Source organism: Cryptotermes secundus, unplaced genomic scaffold, assembly GCF_002891405.2.
Source record: "Cryptotermes secundus unplaced genomic scaffold, Csec_1.0 scaffold819, whole genome shotgun sequence".
Lineage (NCBI taxonomy): Eukaryota > Metazoa > Arthropoda > Insecta > Blattodea > Kalotermitidae > Cryptotermes > Cryptotermes secundus.
Genome location: NW_019723314.1, coordinates 240,608 through 255,436, shown reverse-complemented (window position 1 = coordinate 255,436; position 14,829 = coordinate 240,608). Strand labels below are relative to the sequence as shown.

The window sequence follows — 14,829 nt, the reverse complement described above, 5'->3', positions numbered from 1 at the left end:
TCAGCCGTACGCGCCGGCCTGGTACTCATTTCTGTTAGAGGCTGAGTCGAGTCCAGGGCCATAGTGCGGCTGGAAGGATTAGGTCAATTGAAAAGAATCCAGTGACCTCATAGGGACTTGAACCCGCGACCTTCCGGCTATGGGTACCGGTGTAAAGCGGCAGGGACGTGAAGCTAACCACTAACCTACAGCTAGTGCTGAGGTCAAGAAAATATGAATCTATGCAGCCACTACCTCGTACGCCTTCTTCGCGTAGTGCTTAATTAGTTAAGCACAGGAACAACTTTACATTAACCCTCTGCTCAGTCAGACACGCTCTAATTATATGGAGACTGGAATTTAATCGAAGAATATGCAGAAGTCCGCCATTCGACCTATCCTGAGAAAATTGAAGTCGTTAATTAACTATAGGTTTATAATATGATTAATTTTACCAGCATTATAGAAACACTTGGATTTCCGTTTCCCACGGCAATAAACATGAAGATTATGATGTTCTTGGATATGACGCCCTGTGGTTTGATATCTTTCTACCAAACTGTAAATGACAGAACATCCCAGAACACAGCCATGTTAGTTTTGTACACTATCTATAGTCAAAGATACGAGTATATGCCTATTTGATGTACTTATATTTGAATTAGTTCTACCCCTCCCCCGTCTAAGAATGATTTTCATATAATTACCAACATAGTGTAACATATTATAATATGGCACGGCCTATAATAATTCAATCTATATTTCTTCGAGACCCATTTTAATATTATTTTCCTATTAAATTTACAATATGGAATACATTTCTTCGGAAATTTTGCCTGCGCAATTCTTACTTTTAAGTACTACAGAGAAGATTAAAAATGTTTCTATGTAGTAATATATGTGCTTCTTTATTAATGTATTAAATAACAAGGCAATGAATATAAAATATGATGAAGTTAAAGCTAAATTATATTTTTAAAAACATTTCAGTGTGGAGACTGTTGTTGCTCAGCTTGAATAAGAACATTATACTATAGTGCGGTCTTCGACAAGGAAACGCGCATTTCAAGCTGGACATATAATTCATTTAGATTTTTTGTTTTTATGGACACAAGCGTTAAAAATCCCAGTTCGCCAAGATATGTTGTTGCCTGTGAAATTCAAGTTTCTACAGCTCGCTTTCCAAGGCGAGGATATGCTTCTGTCAAGGAGTACAAAATTCTCCAAAGCTTCTTGAGTTAAATTCCAACTGTAGTAAGCTCTTGTTCCTAAGGTCAATGAGTTCTTCTCCGACTAGGTCATTTTTTATACAGTTTATATCAGAAAGAAAATGACTGCCAAACAACTGTTCAATTGTAATGTCATCAAGATAGAAATTACTTTTGAAAGATTTCTGAAGTGTTTCCAGGTGTTTGCAGACTTCTCTTTTCAAAGAAATTGGCAGAGAATATTGTACCTCAATTCTATTTTGGCAGAGCACTTCCTCCAGCATCTGAAAGTTTGCGAAGATGTCAGCCTCTACTCTCTTCTTCCATATCTACAGCTTAGCCAAGAAAGATTGCAATTTTTCAGTAGCAATTGACCTAATCCTTCCGGCCGCACTAGGCCCTGGGGTTGACTCAGCCTCTAACAGAAATGAGTACCAGGAATTTATTAAATAATTTTCCTGGGGAGTAAAGCGCGGCCTGCGCGTAAGGCTGACAACCTTACCGCCATCTGTGAGCCAATTGTCAAGGTAATGTGAGACCCTCAACGTCTCACAACCCTATGGGCCTTCACGGCATGTTACAGGGATAGCTTTAATTTTTTTTTTTACTTTACTCTTGAACCTTGAACCTTGAATTTAGCTTTAGCTTCTTCGCATGGTTACAAATATCTGCGAGGTAAGCCATTCCACGGATAGAAAACTTTCTTTCAAAATGTTCCAAAAGTGGGGGTTTTCTTTCTTTCAGAAAAGTGAATTAGTCCGAACAAACACTTCAAGACTTGTCCACTTGAAAGCCAACGAACTTCTGTGCGGTAGAGAAGCACTTCATACTCAGGTACCATTTTTTGATAAAATGTTTTAAAAATGCGATGATTAATAGATCTCCTTCTGATAAAACTAATAATTTTTATGTCTGTTGAAAAAACTTCCTTCGGGGTCGTTGGAAGAGCCATTATTGCCAATGCATGTCTGTGTAAAAGCAATGAGTGACGACGTGAGAAGCTCCCTCTTTCACTAATGTAGAGAAACCAAATATATGTTACCAAGCATCGCAGGAGTTCAATCTGTTCAAAGAGTATGAAGCCTGTCTTTCCGATCAAACTTTTATTTAACAAAAAAACTGTTTGCCAGTTCCGAAATGTCGACGACCTTTGTAGTTTCCAAATAGAACTCGCAAAATAAAAATTCTTCTTTGATGGCGTCAGCGTGTATATAGCGAACACAAACAAAGAGCTGGCTACTTTGAGAGGTGTTTGTAGCTTCATCCAGTTGCATACTGATGGGGAGTGGTGCTGATGCCAATTCCTCGATGACATGCTTTAAAATATTAAAAGAAATATGAACTATTCTGGAACATAACACATCATTTGACAATGGAACCGCTTCCAGTGTTTTCCTCTGTTCCGGTCCACAGGCCACCTCCACCATCTCCAATGCACATGGCTTTACTAAAATATCTCCAATAGTGTGGGGCTTCCTTTGTTTATCAGTCCGGTAAGCCACTATGTGGGATGCTTCAAGGAAAGGTTTTTGTTAAATGGCAAATGCAAATTTTGAAAGTGTCCCAGCTTTTTCGAATTGAGAGTTCTTCGCACGAAAGAAAAAAAAACACATCTTTAGATGCATTTTCAAGACGGACAGACGGGAGGTGCACTTTAATTTCTCTGGCTTCGTGCCAGAAACAAACACTGTGGCTTTTGTGTCCCGTCATGTTCATTAATTCAAGTGAAACCAAATAATACATAAAAGTAGCCTGTATCATATTTCCTATTCTTCGACATTTCAACTCAAATTGCGTTTGTAAAAATATAAAATAAATAAAGCTATAATAAAATATCTGAATTCATTGAGATTGTTTGAAACTTAATATTTGTATGGTTTTTAAGTAGTTTTGTTTGATAAATCTGCATAGAAACAAGTAATTTCTATGCTAATTAAGTAAAGTGTAAGATATTCAAGAAATTTGTATGCCAGGCAAGTAAAATAAGGCAGGTTTCACAAGTTATCCAAAGTTTTTACTTTTTGATGGCTTTTAACCCTCAGATAGACACGTAGATTTCAGCAGTAGCTTCTGAAGTCGTGTCCTTCCTATAATTTGGCTAGTTTTTCACGAGGAGTCATGTGGTTTTCTATGCCTTCCTAGAAATAATGTTTCTCATTTCTGATACCGTTCGCAGGTTTCTGGCCACATTATTTTTAAAATGAGCTGTATTGTCATGAAATAATAATACACGAACACCACTTGTACAACACACTGCGTGTCCGTGCCTTTACTTCATAACACAAACAATGTACAAAAAGGGAGTACAAATAAAAGAAATAACCTGCTATTCACAGAACTTACAATATTATGCACGACCCGTATCACTGCGCAATCTATTATAAATAATTAGAAGTTACTTTAAATAACACATTTCAAAAATTATCTCAACCGTCCGACGTATTTTAACTTGCCTGATCTACACTCGTAGCCCGCGCGCCTATCTGCGTCACCTTACGGAGCGTTAACTATTCTCATTCTAACTTTCCAGTTTTAACAAAAGATAAAAACGACTCACCTCATTCCTCATGTTGATCAACAAACAATTGTAGACAGGGAATACTGGGAAGCAACGTGGATGTCTGGGCCATCAACGTGAGAATACTCCACTTCAGCATTTAGTGGCTGAACGACTTCTAGGTGCACAGTTGCCCGATAATTGGCCAGTCACGTCACTCGAGCGTCTGCAGGCAGGAAGACTGCGATTATGTCCGTTCTAGAGGCGGGTCTAATAAAAAGTAAAGCTATCCCTGTAACAGGCTGTGAAGGCCCATAGGGTTGTGAGACGCCGAGACTCCCACATCTTCTAGAAATCGGCTCACAGATGGCGGTGAGGTTGTCAGCCTTACTCGCCGACCGCCCTTTACACCCTAGGAAGATTCCTGGTACTCATTTCTGTTAGAGGCTGAGTCAACTCCAGGGCCATAGTGCGGCTGGAAGGATTAGGTCAATTGAAATAAAAATTACCTCGTAGGAACTCGAACCCGCGACCTTCCGGGTTTATCATAGTACCTCAACCAACTACGCTACAGCGCGACCCCAAGGCGGGTCTAATAACTACTATAATTTCGAAGTAGCGATAAGCGTAAAAGATATTTCGAGATATCTGCGTCAATAAGAGAGGGTCCAAGGAAGCGTAGTTAGTTGAGGCACTATACTACAGGGCGGAAGGTCGCCGTTTCGATCTCTCGATGTCATTGAATTTTTCACTTGACCTAACCTACACAGCCGCACTATGGCCCTGGGGTCGACCCGGTCTCTAACAGAATTGAGTACCAGGAATCTTCCTAGGGATAAAGGGCGACTGGCGCGTAAGGCTGACAATCTCACCGCCATTTGTGAGCCGACTGTCTAAAAAGTGTGGGAGCCTCGACATCTCAAATCCTATGGGCCTTCACGGCCTGTTACAGGGATAGTTTTACTATTTTCTACCTGCACCAGCTGTAATGTGACATGAAAATATCTGCAATTTCTTTAGTGAATAAGTCACGGATTCAATTCAATTCTATTCTATTCAATTCAATTCTTTATTATTAATGTGCCGAGTCAACAGCCGCAAGGCCAATTACAGATTCAGCACAGTGTAGATGACTGAATTACATTACATACAAACTTATTAAAAGTCAAATACAAATTACAGTTAAATAATTGGAATAAATAATAATGAATAAAAGTAAAAGTAAACAAACAAATAAGTGATAATTATAACAGTAATAATAATAATACTAATAATAATAATATTGTAGTTTGTTGCTTATATTCCTGAGTGAAGAAAATGCTAAATTTCAGTTAGAGGTTGTGAAAATAAAGATGTAATTTTTTCCCATCCAAGTCCGCGAACCCCCTTGAATCTATCCACGAACACACTTGGGTCCGTGGACCCCAAATTAAGAACCTCTGGCATGCGGGGAATAGGAGTGTATATTCACCATTCTTTACCTCTGCAATAGATGGAGGACAGTGGTCAACTTCACGCCTCTGCCTCTCCGGGGATATGACCCCCGGCTACCCATTGGAGAGGAACCTGGGTTGGCACTCGAACCGGCATGGACACCATGGAAAAGAGAGTAATATCTTGTCTCTGCAGGGAATCGAACCCTGGCTGTCCATCCCGATGTCTAGTCGCTGTACCCACTGAGATACCATGTAAAGTAATGGGAATTTCAATATCGATTTACGAAGTTTTCACTTCACAAACAGCTTTCATGGACTGATTGACCTTCGTAAACGGGGGGATACCTGTAACACTGAAATTCCGCTTGAAGAAGTGTGGAAGTGCTTCGATTGGGTTAATCCGGCTTGGGATAGAAACTTGTAGCCACGGTAACGGACCTTCCGATTCCACAATTGGCGGTAAATTTCTAGACAGATTAAGCAGCCATCAGTTTCTCAAGGACTCTGAACCGCGGAATTGTTTGTACACAGCAGTTATTGTTTTCACTTGTCCGTAATTTTCTCTGGTACAGTACACTGCCTGAGAGAAACCGAGATATCGTAGTCGGTACAACGGCTGGCTGCGGGCTAGATGACAAAGGGGTCGGGGTTCGAGTCCTGGTAGGTTCAAGAATTTTCTCTCCTCCACGTCGTCCAGGCCGACACTGGGACCCACTCAGCCTCTTATCCAATGGGTACCGGGGCTCTTTCCTCGGGGGTAAAGCGGCAGGGGCGTGAAGCTGACCACTCACATCCACCTAGTGCCATGCATCTATACATCCACTCTCCCATACGCTTTCATGGCGTAGTGTTTAATTACACGTAGTTAAGCAGAGGAACAATTTTACTTTTTTTTTTACAGTCCACCGCCTGAAGTTTGTTAAACGTAACCTCATATTATGGCACTGTCGCTAGATTTTCATTGTCAAGAAGCAATGTATATTCCCACGTATTACCTACATAGAAACAACTTACTCCTTAATTGAAGAACGTTTCTTCCTTGTGAGATAAAGCCACGTAATTCTATGATGACGCGTTTACTAATCCCTCTCGACACGTGGTTCTCCAACCATACTGAAACCTAAGGGTCTAATTCGTCTAATTTTCGGATTCGTAACATTTCCTCCGCGAAAGTGGATGGTTTTCGCGCTTTTTGTGAAAAACAGACCAAACAGACGTTAGTAATACCAACATTTGCACGTACATGGCCACCTACAAGATATTTAGCGATACGTACGACGGATTGCTGCACAATGTTTCCGTAGTATTGATTATTCCGACTAGGTGGCAGCATATTGCAATCCATGTACAGCCATGGTGGTAAAATTATGCTGATAAAAAGGTGATACCGATATTATTTATTGTAGAATGTAAAGGTAACAAAAAGCTGGGTATTTTCGAATTAATATTCCTGGACGTCCTGGACACAAACACTTTTAGAAACAATACAAGCTCGGAGTTCAATACGTATATAAAATAATTCGTATAACTAAAGCGACTGAAATTGTCTGTGCGGCGGTTCACTAAGTGCAGTATAAGCAAGAAAGCCTTGAAGCAAATATCAAAATCCTGAAATTTTTTCAGTAGTCTATAAAATACGTGTGGCGTTATTTTTCGTCAGAGATAGGGGTGTGTTTTAAGATAAGTGTATTATGTATTGTTGAAATGGTTACAATGAATTTTTAATACTGAAATTCCTTGACCTCTGCAGGCCGTGCTTGGCACGTGTATTATCGAGGTTATCGAGGCTGTACCATTAATTCTGTCCAAATGTTGAGACTTAATTTAGTGTTACATAATAACTTCATACTCATTGAAGAATTCCTGTAATTCTACAATGTAAAATTTATATATTTTGCAATGAACGGCAAGTAAGTTAGGTTTCTGTTGGAAATAGATGTTCTACTAACACCTCTGTCAGTTGTAAGAAAAGAAATCTGTCCTGATGAGAAAGGTGCTGTACAAATTTTCGAAGGTGTATGTGCATTTTTTTAATTTGCGAAAAAAATTATTTGTATTATGGATTATATCACACACAAAAAGTAGTTCCAATTCTCTTTAGTATTTAACGTGTGTTATCACACTGTATTTCTTTTAAATTTGTGGTTTTTCAGTAACAGGGAATAAACTTAAGTGACTAAATACGAAAATCATCAATTGATGGGTATAGAAATGTGCATAAAATACCATTAAATTGGTAAAAATCTGACATGGACCGACAATATTAAATATTCCGATCCTTACATAACCCAGCAAGGCAAAATTATTTTCCTGTTCAGATTGTAATTCAGTAACTTTCCAATAGAAGGTCAGTTCTGGATTTCTCATCCATATTAATGTTCGTGCTATGAACCTGTTGATATTGATCATAAATTTACACATGGCCTGGAAGAAAAACACATGCTACTGCATCAGGCTGCCAGTTATTTGTTATTTATAAATACAGTGCTGTATGAGGGAGGCAGTTTTCATGTTATGAAAGCTTCAGTTTTATAGTATCAGTTCATGAGCTGACAACTAACTTTTTGTGCATTAAGTAACTTTAGTCCAATTCTGCTGTTTATGAACTGGTGTTGTTGTGTGCACAAACCAGTCTCAGGAAGTTCATAACTTTTAAATGACACAAAGGAATGCAGTGTTCATTGCAGCCTTGTATACTAATGTCTCAAATAGGGTAGGGAGCAAGGACAGTAGGAGATGGCTTTGTTTTGCTGGTTTGTATATACTCAGCTGGCTTGAGACATGCATACAGACATTATTTCCTGAAGATAGGTACAGGAGAGCCAGGATAGCTCACTTGTTATGGTAGCTGCATTACAGAGTGGATGACTGAGAAATTATGGTTCAATATTTTTCTTCTCAGTAGCATTCAGACTGGTTCTGGAACCCATCCACAGCCCTATACAGTGGGTACTGGAGGCTATTTCCATGGAAATAAATTGGGAAGAATGTGAAGCTGACCATTCACCTCCATATAGTGCTGAAGTTAAGAATATGGAGCTATATCACCACTCTCCCATGCACCTCGATAGTGTGGTACTTTATTAGTTAATCACAGGGACAATTCTGCATTTACCATAGACATCTACAGCTAAGTAAATATGTAACTTTAGAAATTTAAAAAATATAAAACAAAATTATTGACTGTAAGAAGGTGAATAAAAGTGGGCAGGCTATTTTATAAATATCCATCTGGGATATTTGTATGGATTGTGGGTTATTTCATTTCATTTATTCACCTTCCATAATTCCTGTCGAGAGTACATTCTCATGCGGATGTGGAGATCGTCCTAGTTACAGTCACAACTAAGGATTACAGTTGTCATCCAATAGCATACACATTTGTATAAAATACTGATAAACATATACAATATAATAAATAAGTTAATTTTAGTAGTAAAAGTAATGGCAAACCTTATACAGTTTGTACAGTTTTATACAAGTCTATTAATTAAAAATTCAATAGTTAAAACACAATGTCATTAATGAGTTTTATATAACATACATTAATTATATAATTGAAATAAAGACTAGTATACAGTAATCTAAAGATTGCGTGTATCTAAAATAAGCAACTAAAAACCGCAACACAGACTGACAATCTTGTCTTCTTTTAATTGTAAAACAAGACAACTACTCGCATCTATTAATTAAAAATTCAGTAGTTAAAACACAATGTCATTAATGAGTTTTATATAACATACATTAATTATATAATTGAAATAAAGACTAGTATACAGTAATCTAAAGATTGTGTGTATCTAAAATAAGCAACTAAAAACCGCAACACAGACTGACAATCTTGTCTTCTTTTAATTGTAAAACAAGACAACTACTCGCATCTATTAATTAAAAATTCAGTAGTTAAAACACAATGTCATTAATGAGTTTTATATAACATACATTAATTATATAATTGAAATAAAGACTAGTATACAGTAATCTAAAGATTGTGTGTATCTAAAATAAGCAACTAAAAACCGCAACACAGACTGACAATCTTGTCTTCTTTTAATTGTAAAACAAGACAACTACTCGCATCTTAAAAAGATTTATAACCAAAATATTCATGTAAAGAATAAAAAGAATGTAAATATAAAAATTGTTTTAATTATACCTCAAAACTCTTAGTGTCACTTGATACCTCCTTAATATGTTGTGGCAGATTATTATAGACCTTATTCCCTTTTGGTATTTACTCAAATTTACAAGAGGCTGATGGAGATTATTTTGCTGTCTGGTATTTATTTTATGAATCTCTGATTTTACTATGAATTTGTTTCTGTTTTTTATCACAAAGAGCACAAGAGATAGTATGTACTGAGATGCCAGAGGTAAGATTTCCAATTCTCTAAATAAGTTCCTGCACAAATCCCTCCTTCTGCGTCCCAACATAATTCTAATTATATTCTTTTGCATTCTAAAAATGTTGGGACATGAGTTTCATATTAGAAAGGAATAACCAACCAAATTAAGATTAAATTTTATATCTTTCAGGACGTTTGAAAAATGGCCCATTGCAACCGAGAGAGGAGAGAGGAGTGTAGTCCTGATGAAAAGCCTCAGAGGTAAAGCAATTTATCATGGCATTTTCTTATGAAATAATCATGGATAGCATTCTTAATGCTATTTATACTCAAATTTAAAATTGTGCAGAGTAGTATAATTGCCAAACAATTACTTGTACATGTCGGTCTTCAACGTACTCCACTCTGGAGTGAGCACATTTTTTCCAACTTTCTGGAAGCATCCTGATGCCCTTTTAAAAAAAAGATTTGTGGTTGGCGGCGTATCCACTCCTGAACAGTCTGGATGACAGCGTCGTCCATAAACCGCATGCCTTGCAAGTCCAATTTGAGCCTTCCGAACAGGTAGAAATCACTTGGGGCCAAATCGGGACTGTATGGCGGGTGTGTCACAAGGTTCCATTTCAATTTGCGAAGGGTTTCCATTGTTTTGGCTGTATGGGGGCATGCATTGTCTTGAAGGAAGGCTACCCGCTTTCCACCTCTCTTCCGCTTGGATCGGATCTTTTGCTTCATGTCTGTTGCCAGGAGGCCTGAGAAATAAGCTGCATTGACTGTTCTGGCATCTGTCAGAAAGTCTACATGGATAACCCCCTGCCAGTCCCAGAAGAATGTTGCCATCACTTTTCCTGCCGAATGGCTGCTCCGCGCTCTGTTGGGTTTGGGAGAACTGGTATGCCGCCACTCTCGTGACAATTGCTGGGACTCGGGAATGAAGTAGTGCACCCACGTTTCATCGGTGGTCACTATAGACTTCAAAAATGCATCACCTTCGTCTTCAAACTGCTGTAGGAGATGACTGGCAACTTGCATGCTCACCATTTTGTTCACGTCCGTCAAAGTGCGTGGTACCCACCGTGCATTCACCTTGTGATAGTGCAGGTGGTATTTCATGATGTCCTCTACACTACCAACACTGATGGACGGCATTGCTCGAAGTTCCTTGATAGTGATGCACCCATTCTCACGAATAAGCGCGTCTGCACGATCAATGTTTGGTTCAGCGACAGATGTTCGCGGCCAACGATCATGCGGTTCATTCTCCACGCGCTCTCTGCCCTCTCTGAAGCACTTACACCACTCAGACACACGGGTCCGTGAGAGAGACTCTTCCGCATACTGTTGTTGGAGTCTGTGGTGAATTTCAGCAGACGGGACGTTTTCTCCAGTGAGGAATTTGATCACAATGCATTGTTCTGCGCTCCATGGTAACTTCTGTTCGCTCATCACTCTAGCAACTCCCAGACAGGACTGAACAGGTTCTAACCCTAACATGAGGGAGGGTGGAGGTTGTGGCTACAATCTCTCAAGGTCGCACAGCTGCTGCACAGTGCGGCTTGTTTACAAAAAAAAATCAGTTCCAGTCGAATTTGAACCACCTAGTAATTGGGGTTATACTGAACCAGTAACTAACTCCATGGAGCTGAGCCCTTCTTGAGAAACCACTAGTCATTCAGCTATTCAAGAATTTCCCAACATTTTTGGAACCCAAAGGTTCAGTACTGTATTCACAAGAGCCCTCCACTGGTCCTCATCCTGTGCCAGAAGAATCCAGTCCATACTCCTAGAAACAGCTGTTGACAATTGTGAGACAGCTGTGACTATTTCAGAATTGCAACTGAAAAATTTTATTCCACATAATGCCATGAAGAAGTAGCTGCTGAACCTGGGACCCAGAGGTACCTCTGTGTATCGTCACACATTTATATTTTTTCAAAGAAGTTAAAATATTTTGAAATGGGGCCTTCTCCTTGATGAGATGAGGGGTTGACTACTACTGGTTACCCCCCCTCTGCTGAGGTTTATGTGTTGGTCGGTTAAATTGCTGCTGTTCTTCGCCAGCACAGTCATTCCTGGCTTCAGCCTTCTTGAGATCCATAAGCAAGATTTTTATTCTCTCCTGGATATGTACATGTCTCAAAATGGGGCCTCCTCTTAGACAAAGGAGGGGTTGGTCTCTATATGTAGGCGCTATGTTTGTTGCACTGTAGTTTCAGCATGAGTATATCTGCGCTGTTACAGTGCCCAGGTCTGCACCCTTTGTCCCTGCGCTATAGTAACATTTATACAAGATATACAGAGGTGTTCTGTTAATGCAGGCTTGTGCGGCAGGTATACCTTGACCTATTTAATTACTCTGAAACAGCAGTTAGTCAGCTGAAGGGTCATAGGCATCACCACCATGAAGGTTATGCCTCTTATACCACCTATGCCTGGCTTCTCCTTGTTCAGTACCATGTACATTTCGATTTACATGGTTTAGGATTACTTCTGCCTGTGTCCTTAATAATATAGTTATGAAGTCATGAGTGTAAGGAATTTTGAAAGTCACGTGCAATTTGATGACTGGTGTGCACCTATCGAGACTTCCAGTAGTGCAGAGTACTATGTTCTGCAGGCGCTGAAATTTTAAAAGATGAGTGTCCACCGCATATTGCCAGGTGGGACAGGCGTGAGTCATAACTGACATGATCAGAGCTTTGTAAATTTAAGTTCAGTATTTGTATTGAAACACCAACTTTTGAATAGCAAATGGGTCCTTATGTACATGCACAAGGCCTTGGCTACAGTTATTTTGATATGATGTCTCCATGTCATCCTGTTGGAAGTGACCCCAAGATATGTTACATTATTTACAAAGGGAATGTCTCATCGTTTAGGTGTAGTATGTCATCAGGGACTCTTAAGTCTTCTGGAAAAATAAATCACCTGAGTTTTCCTTTCATTGATCTTTATGTTCCAGAGCTGATACCCCGAACTCACTGCAGTGAGTCCACATTGCAGTTTGCAGAAAACACAACATTCATGTTTCTATGTCATGTGCAGGTATCATCTGCAGACAATTTAAAACAGGGGAGATGTAGAGCTTCATGACTTTTAAGATTTTAATTTCTGAGATGTAATGTCCTGTAGCCTACTGAAAATCAACCAAAATTTTGGAGGAACATGACACATCCATTTTCAGGGTTGAGGAAACCAGCATGAAGCTGACAGCAAGCACGAGAGCCAGGCTTTGCATGCTTGCTGCCAGATTTGTGGTTTTTTTGCTTGGCTATCTCTTCATCCCTGAAGATGGAGGCAATATGTTCCTCCAAAAGGTCAGTTGACTTTCAACAGACAACAAGGTGTTACTTTCCCGAAGATAAAACTCTTCATAACTACTGCTGTGATAACCTCAAATCCTACTTCATGATTTTTATTTGAATAAATGCTTCATTCATAACAGAATGCTTGCCTTTCTGTTTGAGATATTTTGTAGAATATTGATGGATTCGTTATAGAGAAGAGAACTATATGACACTGATAGTTGTCAACTTGTAATTGGACTATCACCGAACAATTTATACTAAAATTACTTTCAGCTGATTGAAGGAAGAGAGAAAACATGAAGATATGTAATTAATCAGTGTGTGTTTATGAATAGTAAAAGTGTGTATTATGCAGAAAATGTTAAAATCATTGCAAAATAAGGGGCAGTTTCATAGTTGCAGTACAATGTGGTGCAGTTCTTCAACAACTCAGAAACCTGCAGATCAACCTACTAATAAGGAGTGCCAGCCTCAACAGTGTTTACTATTACAGTAAAGAAAATTGTGTTTCTTATTAGTTTGGTAGAAAATTCTATGCACTGATTGGCAACACTTGCCATTTTACATCTAGAATTAGTTCAAGATTGAATATCAGTAATACATTTGGTCTGATATCTGGTCTGGTTTTTTGTACAGGAAATTAATATCACATGTTTGTTTTCATGTTTGTATTTTAGAATTTTGTTTCTCAGTGTTGTACTGTAAATGTGATTTATAACATTAGATAACTTCTTTTTTTAATAAATGTTATTTTAATCAGTTCTGCCCATAAGACCACAACAAGATTATATGACCAGACCTCATTCCTTGATTCTCCTTTATATTTTTTTTGATACATAAGCAAATTCCTGGTATTGCAGCTACTCAGACCATGGAATGGCCAGCCCCAAAGATGGAGGAAGTGTATATAGCTTATCAAGTCTTACAGCTCATGATGAGTGCTTCCGCTCATTGCACCATGCTGAGAGTAGTCTTAACAGAATGGAAGCATATTTGCTCAAGAATCAGCTCACAGATATTACTTTAGTAGCAGGTATGACTACATTACTTACTATGCAGGAAACATCTATAATTGTTGAAGGTAAGACAAGGATTGCCGGTCACGGTAGCCGAGCGGTCTAAGGCGTGCACTGTCTTTGCTCGCTCGGAAGCTGGGATCGTGGGTTCGAATCCCACCCAGGGCATGGATGTTTGTGTGCGTTTTTCTGTGTTTGTCTACAGGTAGAGGCCTTGCGACGAGCTGATCACTCGCCCAAGGAGTCCTGCAGCATGTGTAAGATCTAGTAAACCGAAGTGAAACGGAGAGTGTCATGGAGGTAGGCCTAGGCCCAAATTGGGGCTGTAGTGCCACAGAAAAAAAAAAAAAGACAAGGATTGCTTCCTTAAAATAGAATTTCTTCTAACTGTAAGTAATACCAAACTGTCATGATATTTTATGTTTATCCAAGCTGTGACTGTCTAGTATATTTTCATGTCTGTGTATGACCTTATTGTACTTATGTATTTTGAGGTTCTCACAGCGAAGAAGAGCGTGACCTTTGTCATTGTATTTAATTTCTTTGTCTGTTTTTACAGGTTCTCATCGTATTCCTGCACATCGTCTTGTTTTGAGCGCTGGCTCTGAATATTTTGCTGCTATGTTCATGAGTGGTCTCCGTGAAGCAGATCAGAGTGAGGTGGTTCTACAAGATGTAGATGGAGATGCACTTTGGATGCTTGTCCATTACTGTTATACAGGTATAGTGTTATTTTGTTCACCTTCATAAAATATTTGGCCTGCTTACTACTGTGATATTCCATTACACATCCACTCACGACACTACGGGCCTGACGCCTGCTGGTCTAGTGTTCGGACGAGAACTACGGCTACCCTGCGACCTGCTGTTTGGAGTACCCCCAGACAAAGAACAACCCACAACCGATTATGCAGCAGACTTAGTGGATCATCTGCACGACATCCACAATTATGCCCGGCAACATCTGAAGCTTGCCAGTGACCGGATGAAAACTCGGTACGATAAACTGGCCAACTCCGCAGGTTACGACGAAGGCGAC

At 39.3% G+C, this 14,829-nt stretch overlaps 1 protein-coding gene across 7 annotated transcripts in view; it reads left to right on the top strand.

The window, feature by feature from the left end:
* The first annotated feature begins 6,429 nt into the window (after nt 1-6,429).
* The window catches only part of LOC111861836 (kelch-like protein 5), a 33,272-nt gene continuing 24,872 nt past the window's right edge, over nt 6,430-14,829 (top strand). Inside the window, exons 1-4 of one of the 7 annotated variants that reach the window (XM_023846740.1) lie at nt 6,430-6,501; nt 9,657-9,727; nt 13,635-13,807; nt 14,350-14,511. In XM_023846740.1, coding sequence (XP_023702508.1) covers nt 9,669-9,727; nt 13,635-13,807; nt 14,350-14,511 — 394 coding nt within the window. In that variant the 5' untranslated portion in view covers nt 6,430-6,501; nt 9,657-9,668. The other 6 variants (XM_023846743.2, XM_023846741.2, XM_023846742.2 and 3 more) reach the window with 6 other exon arrangements.